At 42.4% G+C, this 12,326-nt stretch overlaps 1 protein-coding gene across 4 annotated transcripts; it reads left to right on the plus strand.

Moving 5' to 3' along the window:
- The first annotated feature begins 287 nt into the window (after positions 1 to 287).
- On the plus strand, positions 288 to 9,885 carry DYRK3 (dual specificity tyrosine phosphorylation regulated kinase 3). 4 transcript variants are annotated; one of them, XM_071207697.1, is made up of 4 exons: positions 300 to 540; positions 2,383 to 2,494; positions 4,850 to 5,034; positions 7,623 to 9,885. In XM_071207697.1, the coding sequence occupies exon 4, from the start codon at positions 7,665 to 7,667 to the stop codon at positions 9,195 to 9,197; it is 1,533 nt and encodes a 510-aa protein (XP_071063798.1). In that variant the 5' UTR covers positions 300 to 540; positions 2,383 to 2,494; positions 4,850 to 5,034; positions 7,623 to 7,664; the 3' UTR covers positions 9,198 to 9,885. The 4 variants fall into 4 exon arrangements, with proteins under 4 accessions (XP_004470102.1, XP_071063798.1, XP_004470104.1 ...); XM_004470047.5 differs by lacking the exon at positions 300 to 540 and adding an exon at positions 582 to 866; XM_004470045.5 differs by lacking the exon at positions 4,850 to 5,034 and having other exon boundaries at positions 288 to 540.
- The last annotated feature ends 2,441 nt before the right edge of the window (positions 9,886 to 12,326 follow it).

Genomic DNA, 12,326 nt, shown 5'->3' on the forward strand with positions numbered 1-12,326 from the left:
TCACTTCTAAGTTACAAATCGAGGGCTAACCGCCACGTTCACAAACCCTCCGCAGGTGCCTGTCTCCACTCCCCCAGCAGGCAGCCAGCGAACCCGGGCCGCGTGGACCGCTAACTCTTAGCTGCGAAGCCCTGTGGACCAGCCCTGCACACCCAGACCTGGGCCACGCGAAGGAGTCCTGCCGGCCCCGCCCCGTGCGTCACCGCGTAGCTGCGCAGAGGCGTTTCCCGGGGCGTGCCATGGTTGCTAGGCGACCAGGCCGCTCCCCCTCCCAGCACCGATGCTCTGTCTCAGAGCTACCGGCCCTGGCCAGTCTGGAGCGAAGGCGCGTGGAGCTGCAGTGTCTGGCTGAGAATCGCCGGGGAGGCGCCGCGCCGCGAAGGCAAGCCTTTCAGCGCAGGTGGACGCGGCCGCCGGACCCTCCAACCGCCGCCCCTCTCCGCGTGGGGTCCCGAGCTGGCGGATGGGAGGCACGGCTCGCGGGCCGGGGCGGAAGGATGCGGGGCCCCCGGGGGCTGGGCTCCCGCCCCAGCAGCGGAGGTAACGGCGGCGCGGGGTAACGGGCTGGCGGCGCCGGACTGAGCGGCTGGCTCTCGCAGGCGAGGTCGGGGGGTGGGGAAGGCCTGAGCTGGAGGTTGAAGGAGCCCCCAGCAGGAGAGGCGAGGGAAGGGGTCTAATCCTCCTTTCCCGGGTCAGGCGCCCTTCTTCCCCCGCGCCCGTAGCAGCCCCACTCCCTGCACCCCACCGTGAGGGAGGGAGGAGGCTGGAGCGGCGTTGAAAGGAGAAGAATGTCCACCCCGGGATAGTCTCGGAAGCCCTAGATCGCGGGGATATACGATAAGAAACACCAAAAAGCTGGGACTTTGGTGGGTTTGTTTTCTGTGTGTGTGTGTGTGTTTTCCCCCAAATTGGGGGAGCCAGGGAATACCTTTGAAAGAAGCCCTGTTGCTTAAAGCAAATAACTAACGACTGAACTCTTGGGGCTCTGCTGAGGGGTGCGTTCTTGCTTCGGATGAGCAGGTAAGGGCTGCATTTCTGTGCTGGCTAGAGCTCCCTCCAGACCCTGTTTTGAGAGTTTCCCAACCTTCCATTGTATTTTATGTTAACTGGAGAGGAGGGGCCCCTCCCCTCCCCGCTTCGTATGCTTGGAGACTTCCTCCGGGTAGTTTCCTTTGGCAGATTGTCTGTAGGAAATGATGAGGTCCTTAGTGTTTGTCTTTTTCTCTGCAAAGGTGGACGCCTGTCCCAGTTTGTTTTGTTTTATTCATGCTTTGGCAAAGGGTCAGTCATATCCACAATCTTTGGATCTTGTCAATGTAACAGATACCTGTTAAAGATATGGTTCTATCTGAACGTGAGCCTGTTTTTAAAAAGAGAACATTCCAAAAATATTTGTAGTGGTTTTTTTTTTTAACCCTTTGTATTCTTATGACACATTAATCAAGAAAACCTAGAACTTATTTTACAAAACAGTTTTTAGAGGCATATTTTCAAAAGTCTTCCTCTGCGACGGGGTCATGGTCATCGGATTCACAGTATATCCTGTAAAATGACACAATGACATGCTGATGCGTATAACTGGGAAATCCATGCTCTTGGTGGCAGATGAATTACATTATTCAAGGCCATCTTGTGGATTAAGTAAATCCTCTTTGTCTTTTGTGTTCCTTTACAGTGGTGGAGGCACAGTTTCAAGAAGAGAGAAATGATCCTTAATCATTTAGCGTTTTGTTTCCACCATCCACCAGAAAATGGAGTGGGAAAAGAAGTGAAATTCAGTACATTTTGTAATTTAGAGAATCCTTTTAGTGTTTGCTATCGTAGTCACTGTATTTTTCTACAGGTTAGATAGATGGAATTAAGTAAATAAATAAATAAATAAAAAGACAGCCCAAAAAGGCCTTTTGTTTCTTGCATGTAAGACTTAGAAGTATGTAGACTAGACTATCCGTCCCATTTAGCGTGTGAAAAACAGGCTCAGAGGGAAAGGCAGTGTAGCTGGTGGTGAAATTAGAATCCAAGTCTGACTTTGAAAAAACAATTCCTCTGTCACTTTTTTGTGTTGTTCTGGTTAGTTTTTAAAGTAGTAAATTAAATTAGATCCTTTTGATAGTCCGTATTTTTTTTAACAGAAGGAAAATTAGACAACTATTTTAAAATACAAACCTAGAACTGTTATCCTTTAAACAATAACAAGTTGGATTTCCTCTGCCAAATACCCAGTTATCTGTATTCGGTGCCCAAATGCAATGTAGACATTTGTTTATCTTAATTGTTCTTTGTGGTATATGTGAAGCAGTTAAGACATGGTGGGATGCTTTGGAAGTACAAATTCATATTCTTCAGTTACTGACAGATTTTATCTGTAATCCTTTCAACTAGATTGGGGGATGGTGTCTATGATACCTTCATGATGATAGATGAAACCAAATGCCCACCCTGTTCAAATGTACTCTGCAATCCTTCTGAACCATCTCTACCCAGAAAACTAAATGTAAGTAAAGGAAAGATTTTTTGCACTCGAATTGTTTTGGTGAAGGAGGAAGGTCTCCTTAATGCTCAAGGTACAGCTACATTGTACTGGCTACCCACACTCTGTGTGTGATTGATTTCTGCTGACTTTGGAATAACAGTTTCTCTGGTCCAAGTTTAACTCTTCAGGATGATTTTGATTTGGAGCCCATCTTTTCCTCTCAGTCACTGGTATAAATATATAGCACTAGGGAAAAAATAAAATGCTACTTTTATGTGAGTATGTTAATTTTTATATAGGATGATGTGTACAGAGTATTAAAAAGACTCCTTTTAACAAAAGCAAGGAATAGAAGATAACCCTGCCTTCGTAAATCTGCAGATTTTTGTTCTCCATGACAGAAATGCAGTCCCAGCTTATTAGTATGCTAAAGAGACCCAGTTTGTAGATCATAAATAAAACTTGAACTGTATAGTTTGGCTTTTGATGCATTTAATCATTCTGGGCACTACAAACTCTTTGCTTTTTGACACTGTTGTTTTTTTTTTTTAATTCGTGGCTTTTTTAAATTCTTTTTTTATATATATTCTTTTTTAATTATCTTTTTTTAGAAGATACATAAATCACACAAAATGTTACATTAAAAAATATACCTCACTCCCCACACCCCCCACACCCCCCACACTGTTTTACTTAAGATAATAAGAAAATTAATTTATATCCCCTCAGCATACATAGAGTAGAGGAGAGAGCAGGGCTTGGACAAGTTCCATGATAGGGAGGAGCTACCCCTTGACTAAGCTTTGCTGCACAGGTCAGCTAATGAACAAATTGAGTAAGTAAACTAATTTGTAGTATTTCTCCTTCACATTTTTGTGTTTAAGACCTGAAATTGATTTCTATGGGGGAAAAAAAACTTGCATTTTTCATAGCCCTTCCCAAATTTTAGTCAGTTTTTGTTGTTAAAGTCAACCTTTTCACTACTTTCAAGGCAAACAGTATTACTCAACATCAGATGGCTGGTCACCCTGTTTTTTAATCTCTCTTCCGGAGTGTAGTAGGGCATTAGGGTTTCCTTTCTATTCTTTACAAGTTTATTTCTTTGCTAATAAGGTAAAACCCTTGAAGAACTCCAGAACCACATACCACTTGTGTTGAACATCACATTTCCTGGCAACTTGCTGCCCGTCAGACTGTCTCTACAGGGAACTGTTGGCATTTGGGTTGATGTTAGGTCTGACTTAAAGTTCATTTTAACTTTAATTCAGAGTTGGCTGGTGCTAATCACCTCCCAGTAGGTCAATTAAATTGTATGTTTCAGGATCGAAACAAATTGAATTCTTAAGCATGGTATTCAGCACAACAGTTTTTGGGAAACACGAGATTTTAGATTCTTAACTCAAAGCTGTCTTTGCAAATTTTGCTGAAAAAATACTTTTTTGACCTTTTGGTGACTCTTATGGTTCGATATACCATGATTCCATCCTGAGACCCTATTGCTCTTCTCATGGTCTGTTAGCATTATTGCTTATGCAAAATGTTCATAAGTTCTTATTGCGAACTATCCATCATTCTACCCATAAGCTTTTATTAGGTTACGTTTTGTGTTGCAGGGATTTTGGTTTCGGGGACCAGGGCACAGGGTTTTATGGATGAGAAGGATATTACTTTTTTTTGAAATTCTCATCAAGATCTTTGAGACTTGATTTGTTCAATAGAATATTCTATTTGAAACATCATGAGCCCTTCAAATGAACACTGTATGTGAAGTACACTTAACAAATAACATGACAAATCTCCCAATATCTGTTTCTCTGGAAATAATTACATGGTTGGCAAAATTTTTGGTATAGTTGGTCACATACATTGCTTGGATATTGAGATTATAATCCTAAACAAGAAATAGCATTTTATAGCTCTTATACTTTAACATATGTGAACCTTATGAATTGTCCTAGGACAATGGAAGGAAGGTTTTATTTATAGCACAACAGATTCGATATATAATTGATTCAGGCCAGTATTTGAGTTATTTATGGATAGGAAAGAAAGCTAAGGAGAACCCTTCCTTGTGTGGGAAAATTCCTTCCTGGAACTCTCCAGAGAAAAATGGTAGGGGTAGGAGGCCAAGGTAGCCCTTTTTAGGTACCTAAAGGACTCTTACTTGAAATATGGCATTTCCTTGTGGTTTTTGATGGCAAACTAAGAATTAATTTGCAGGGAGGGACCTTTAGGCTCACCTTAAGGAAAAAGAAAATCAGGAAATGGAAATGGCATCCTTAAATTATTGTAATAGTTCTGTGGAAGTTAAGTTTCTGTTACGTATCTGTTCTTATTAAAGTTCTGTACCTGAGACCCTTTCTTTATCACAAACAGAAATGAAGACCTCCAGAGCCAGCGCAGCCTTACATGTAGGCAGAGTAGGTGAAATACCCAGGCACGGACCCTGGACCACAAATACCTTTCCTACCAGCTTGTCAATGATGACTGAAGTTCCTAGAGAGGCATTCCTTTGGGTTAAGGCATTGATCTTCTGTTAAAGTTCAAATATCCCTGGAGAGGTAACACATTAAATTGTACAGCTAGTTGAAAACAGGTTTTGTGTGGGGAGAGAGTGGGTGAGGTGTTTCTGGGCACCCTCCGGGGAAGGCCTGATGTGGGGGCCTTCGATAACAGCAGGCACATTTAGTGCTAGACACCTGGTGGAGGGAGGCTCTGGAGATACGGAGGAAGCCGCCACAGAGAGAAGAGATAAACAGGGGAAAGCAGAGGGTGTCGTGAGAATTTAAACCTCAAGATACTGAGAATTGTGCTTAGCCGTGACCAATGTTTTAAAAATGATTTATAGTTTGCGAGGCTCCTTCACATATACTACTCATGATAAATTTGATTCACACAACATCCTGTAAGGATAAAGAAACCGAGAACAAGAAAGGCTAAGTAACCTCCTCAAGGACCTACAGCTTTTAAGCAGTGTAGCCAGGACCCCAGCCCAGGCCTTCTGACTTCAGATTTCTTCAGGCTGTGTCCCAAAGACTTCAACAGCAAAGATTTGGAAGCATTAAAAGTTAGACAAGACAAAATGTAAGGAAAATTGGCCGAGTGCAAGTGTTCCCTTTTGTTATGTAAATCTGACACCGAACAATTACGATTCTTTCCGCAGATCAACCAACTTTATTCCCTAATGTACTCTGATGAGAACATCTGTTTTCAGCAGTTATTATCATAGTGTTCACATATATTTTGGATGGATGGATAGTTGTTGCCCGTTTCTGTTTTTCACCCCTAAAAGCAGGGGTAGTACTTGACACGATTACTGATAAGAAAAATGTTGAGTTGTATTTGCACTTTAGCAGCGTGTAGGTTCTGTCTGTAGGCCTTTTTCTCGACTATAGTTCTCTGTTGAGACCATAGCTCTCTATTGAGAGACTATCTCTGTACCCTGTTTTGCCCCTCTCTTTTAAAACTAAATGCCAAAATGTGGCTGCAATTATACTGGCTGCTTCACTTTTAAAATCATATAATACCTCATTTTTATAACTGTAGATACCTATAAATGTTTAAATTGATTAAATGACCTAAACGGAGCAGTCAAGAATTCACTGTTTTTTTAACTAGATTAGGGGCTGTTCAAAGTATGCCCATACTTACATTTTAAAAATCCTTTTGTTGTTGTTTATATTGATTTTTTATAGTTTAGTTTTGTTTTTGTAATAGGTTCTATTTGAACAACAAAGTCGTTTGCTCATTTATATTAACATTCTATTTTCTGAAGACTTGACTTTTGGATCTTTTGATTCTTATATTCTTAGAGATCACAACTATAGCTTCGAGCTCCTGTGGAATTATCTGCTCCTGATCTGAGAGGCTCTTTGAAGAATTCCAGACTTTTTTTCCCCCACTATATTTAACTTTTTTTCTTTCTTCCTTCTAACCCCTTCTTATATTTTTTTAACATTAATTTTAAAAAAGTGTTTGACTATTTCTGCTTTTTTTCTCCCCCATTTTACTTCAAACAATCTTATTTCAGTTCAGAGGTGAACAAGTAAAACTTTCTTCTGTGGGTTACTGTTCCTTCCAGGAAAAAAAAAAATTAAGCAAAACAGAGTAAAATGAATAATGTGCCTTTATCAGGTAGGCTCTTGCTGGGGAGGAGTAAGTGTGTGTGTATATGAGACAGGGAAAGAGACTCTTGTCTCTTTAGTAGACAGTTTTACAAGAAACACCCCGGGGCCTTGAATTCTCCCCTCAGCTCTTCACTGTCTCCCTCTGAATTGGCTCTCCCTCATTCAGCAGCTACAGGAACCGTTGGCCTCGGTGATCTTGAGAGCACTCACTAGCTTAGAACTTATTCAATGAACTAAACTACAAGACGGAGATAATTTATATGGGGACCTGGAGTGGATGGTGAAGCCTTGGCTTGTTGCAGGCCCAAGTCAGTGTGGCAGGCTTCCTGGAGAGTACTATCTGTGCTAGGAGAACCTGGTGCTGAGCTATGTTAATGGGAACAGGGCTAGACTGAGAGTCAGAAGACCTGGGTTCAAATCCTGCCTATGCCACTTAATAGCACTTTATAGTTTGCAAACATTTTGATATGCATTATTTCCACCCTGCTCTGTGCCCTTAAGATTTGAGCAGATACTTGAAACAATTAATAAGCAATAGAAAGAGTAATATATCAAATGCCAAATTGTATGGTACAGACTGCAGGTGTCACAGTCAAGAAGTGAGGTTATTTAATATGGGCTTGGAATAGTCCTACGTGGAAGAGAGAAGACTTGAATTGTACCTCGAAGGAAGATTGGGCCTTGTAGGATTTGAATGGGTAGGGTTGGGGTGAAAGGACTTTCCATACAAAGACATACCTCGTAAGAAGGAACCTAGCCTGTTTGGGTACTTGAACAAAGCAAGGGATATATTGAGGGGTAGGGTGGGGGTGGCATAAGACTCAGGGAGTCTGATAATTAATGTAACACAAGTCTCCAGAGACTCCTTTTCTTATTTCCCTCTTGGGTCATTTAAACTTAAAATAAGTGTAGCTGGACATAGTTTGTTGTTGTTGTCATTGTCATCGCCGTGGGGGAGGACCCTTTTATCCTTCGAGTCTTTTCAGTGGCTTTAACAGTGTATTCATCTTTCTCTTCTATAGATTACCACCGAGCACTTAACAAGGGATCAGACTAGGTGCTTTATGAATGGAGGGGAGATGAAGGTAGAACAGCTGTTTCAAGAATTTGGCGCTAGAGGAGCTGATGCTTTTCAGCCAGCTGGCATCAATGACTCTGAAAAATGCTCTCCCACCGTTTCTCAGGGTAAAAGTTCCGATAGCTTGAATACAGTAAAATCCAGCATTTCCTCCAAGGCACCTAAAGTGGTGCCTCTAACGCCAGAACAAGCACTGAAGCAGTATAAACACCACCTCACTGCTTATGAGAAGCTGGAAATCATCAATTATCCAGAAATTTACTTTGTGGGTCCAAATGCCAAAAAAAGAAATGGAGTCATCGGTGGTCCCAATAACGGGGGGTACGATGACCCAGAGGGGGCCTATATTCATGTGCCTCGAGACCACCTCGCGTACCGATACGAGGTGCTGAAGATTATTGGCAAGGGGAGTTTTGGGCAAGTAGCCCGGGTCTACGATCACAAACTGCGACAGTACGTGGCCCTCAAAATGGTGCGCAACGAAAAGCGCTTCCATCGTCAAGCAGCCGAAGAGATCCGGATTTTGGAGCATCTTAAAAAGCAGGATAAAACTGGTAGCATGAATGTTATCCACATGCTGGAGAGTTTCACGTTCCGGAACCACGTCTGCATGGCCTTTGAACTACTGAGCATTGACCTTTATGAGCTCATTAAAAAAAACAAGTTTCAGGGTTTTAGTGTCCAGTTAGTGCGCAAGTTTGCTCAATCCATCTTGCAGTCATTGGATGCGCTCCACAAAAATAAGATCATTCACTGCGACCTCAAGCCAGAAAACATTCTCCTGAAACACCACGGGCGCAGTGCAACCAAGGTCATTGATTTCGGATCCAGCTGTTTCGAGTACCAGAAGCTTTACACATACATCCAGTCTCGGTTCTACAGAGCCCCAGAGATCATCTTAGGAAGCCGCTACAGCACACCTATTGACATATGGAGTTTTGGCTGCATCCTGGCAGAACTTTTAACAGGACAGCCTCTCTTCCCTGGGGAGGACGAAGGAGACCAGTTGGCCTGTATGATGGAGCTTCTAGGGATGCCGCCCCCAAAACTTCTGGAGCAATCCAAACGTGCCAAGTACTTTATTAACTCGAAGGGCCTGCCTCGCTATTGCTCTGTGACTACTCAGGCAGATGGGAAGGTCGTGCTTGTGGGGGGTCGTTCACGTCGGGGTAAGAAGCGAGGCCCCCCAGGCAGCAAAGACTGGGTGACGGCACTGAAAGGCTGTGATGACTACTTGTTTATAGAGTTTTTGAAAAGGTGTCTTCATTGGGACCCCTCTGCCCGCCTGACCCCAGCCCAAGCGTTAAGACACCCTTGGATTAGCAAGTCTGGGCCCAGACCTCTCACCATAGAAAAGGTGTCAGGGAAACGGGTAGTAAATCCTACAAATGCTTTCCAGGGACTGGGTTCCAAACTGCCTCCAGTTGTTGGAATAGCCAATAAGCTTAAAGCTAACTTAATGTCAGAAACCAATGGTGGTATACCTCTCTGCAGTGTATTGCCAAAGCTGATTAGCTAATGGACAGCGATATGCTCAGAAATGCATATGTATGTATTTTTAATTATCTTGCAGACCTGCAAATGGAGGAAAAACCTGAGCCCATTGGTGCATATGTTTTTGTTAGACTAGACTTCTTTTTTAACAGGCAAAACATTTTTTATATGACTGTAAAAGAACTCTTCAAGGGCTAATGACCTAACCAGCTTGTATTGGCCATCCTGGGATATACATTAAATGACTTTTTATGGGTCAATTCATCTATTTTTCTGTGTTGTTAATGCTAGATGTATTTCAACCACCGGATTCTATTGATTGAAATCCCTTTTGCCCCAAATAGAAGGTACACTAAAAAGTATATCCTGACCACGCCTACTAGCTAGTCTCCCAAAGCATCTATTCTGGAGGGGTAATTTGGGATTTGATGGTAGGTGTCCCAGCCTCGTGGGACTCGTTCTAGGTTAAAGGGCTCACAGCAGGATGGGGGTGGGGGGAGCACCAGGAAGCTGTTGGTCCCTGGAGAATTGGTGCCACTGCTTCTCAATGACATAGTTCTCTTCCCTTCAATTCTTTGATGTATTATGTGTGTGTTTTGATTATATTTAATTTTATTATTTGCCTCCAATTTGTTTTCTGGGCACTCAAAACATTTTATAGACATCTTGCTACTTTACCAAATAAACTTGTAAGATACCAGTTTTAAAACTGAGTCATATGCACCCCTTCCTCTTACCTCTTCCAGCTCTTTTCCCCCATCTGCAAGAAAGCAGTTTCTTTGTCCCCAGATGACCCTTAGTGTCAAAGATAGAATCACTATGAAAACTGGAATTCCCTAGCTTTTTGGTTCTCTGTGGACCAGCCTGTTTGCCTACATTTTAATGGACTCTCTTCCTTAAAATAGTGATCGCTATCAGGTAAATCCAACTATAGTTTAAATGTTTTTCCTCCTCTCTTTCCAGTTGTCTGCCACCTTCATGTGTCATATTTCCCACTTTGAATGTAAACTTAACCAAGTGAATGTCAGCTATCAGAAGAAAGCTCTATTTCAAATTCCAGAAATTGGTGATAATCCACCCCTCCTCCCCATTCATTTCCCTTTATTGTCAATCATTTCAATAGCCTTTATTTTTCTCTGCTAAGATTTAAATATAATAGTGAGGGCTAGTCATAAAACTAATTGCTAGATGAATGTCATACTCAAAAGAGTAGAGAAGGGACAGTAATTAACTCACTGCTGCTATTTTTTTCTTTCTTTCTCTACTTTCATCCTCCTCCAAAACAAAAGTATGCACAAATCCTATTCTAAAAGTGTGTTCTTCATAGCAGAGCAGTTGCTTTCTACCACAAAGTTCTCAGAATAATCCATTTCCATTTTTATTCTAGAGTTTCCACAAGATTGGAAGGATACTCTTTTCTTTGGCAACACAGTAAACAAAGGAGAGAAGAAAAATGCCATGAGCATATTATTAAAGGAACTCTTGCCTAATCCAGAAAGTATTTTTTATTTTAACAGCGCAGGCTTTGAAGAATAAACAAGCCCCTCTGGTAGTAGCATTACAGTGTTCAAGTCTGGTGTCCGCCTCCCAAGCACAAGGGCCAGAGGGAAGAGAAGAGCTCAGACAGCCTCTAGCTCTTTTGAAGGGGGAAATCCTGGTGTATGTGGTGACTGAGAAACTGAAATGTGTAAAACCTTGATTACCACTTTACTTGTGGGTTAGAAAAGGCAGTGGATATGCAGCCCCTTTACATGACCCTGACTTTTAGCTTCATACCCTGACGTGTTAGAGAAGTTGTTTAGGAATCTGCTGCATTATCTAGGCAGAGCACATGTTCAGGTTGTTTTGCCAGTGCTTATCTTTGTGGAAGACCTGCTTTTCCAAGCAAACTGTACGGAAAGGATTGCTACCTCCAGACATCTGGCATGCGCTGGATTTCAGTGTTTGTGTTTTTAGTGTGAGGTGTCCTTGGTCAGGCAGCCCTGTGACTGGACCTGGAGAGCAGCGAGCCCATGTGCAGAGCTGGTATGTGTGCTCTTTCTATGTTTTGAGTTACCTAAACTTATTGAAACTGGGCCAAGTGAAAGGATCTAGATAGTCCATGGCACTGTAGACATTCTGGAAAGCTCTGAGAAGGTAAATGGATGTTTCTGCTAAAATTTGGCAATCTAGAGGGTGACGCAGCACAGAGTCATTCAAGTTGGCACGCCTGTCTCCTGCAGACTGATTCCGGTTTGGGGAGAGTGGGCTGCTTTACAGCGTGGTGGTTGTGCAGTTGCATCTGAGGAGGTTTGTGGACAGGTTTCAAGTTTAGGGACAAGTTGTAAGTTTTAGAGGTTGCCACCCTCTAAAACTCTTTTAGAGTTTTTATGCCTCTTTTTTTCCAGCCAGTATTATATTTTCCCTTAGATTTCCGCCCAGGTATCGCAGCGAGTGAGTGACTGAATTAGATCAGTCAGGGAGGAATTTCAGACTATGTCTGCTTCATAGTTGCTGAATTGTTCTTTAGCCATTTTTGTTCTAGTCATTAAACAGGTCAAGTTGGTTGGCTTCTCTTACTCATTTTTTAAATTGATGACATCGACTGAGTTTCCAAAATTGCTACTGGCACAGTCAAAGAGTTGGGTAAGAATTTTTATTTCATTCCTAAAATCTTTTTTTTTTTTTCAACATGGGAAATTGGCTAATCAAGTGAATAACTGTTCACCTGATCGCCTTTTACCCTCACAGCCACCCCTCCATTCACCATGGCCGTCACGATTCCTCCTTATATTAGAAAGTAAACATGTGTTTACGGTGTTCTGAATTAAGAGATTTTGATGCTGTTGGTCACGGGCGGGTGATGGAGGCTCATTTCCCTCTAGGAACCAGGAGCATGCTCCTCCTTTGTCTTCTTTTTAAGTTGGCGCATACAGTCAATCTCTGATCTTTTTTGGGGGGGAAAGGGTGATCAGGTAAGGTTATCGTCTAGACACAGTAACCTTGAAAATAAAAAAAAATATAACCATAACCCAAGTATAACAAGGATTCTGCTCCTGTTCCCCAAGGTTGCTGGGAAAGAGGAGAGTCCAACCTGGCTCTTCTTTCCCAGAGGAAATTGACTTATGACTCTATTAGAGTGCTTTATTCCTAGGTGCTTTAAGGAGGTTTGGGG

Source organism: Dasypus novemcinctus, chromosome 13, assembly GCF_030445035.2.
Source record: "Dasypus novemcinctus isolate mDasNov1 chromosome 13, mDasNov1.1.hap2, whole genome shotgun sequence".
Classification (NCBI taxonomy): domain Eukaryota; kingdom Metazoa; phylum Chordata; class Mammalia; order Cingulata; family Dasypodidae; genus Dasypus; species Dasypus novemcinctus.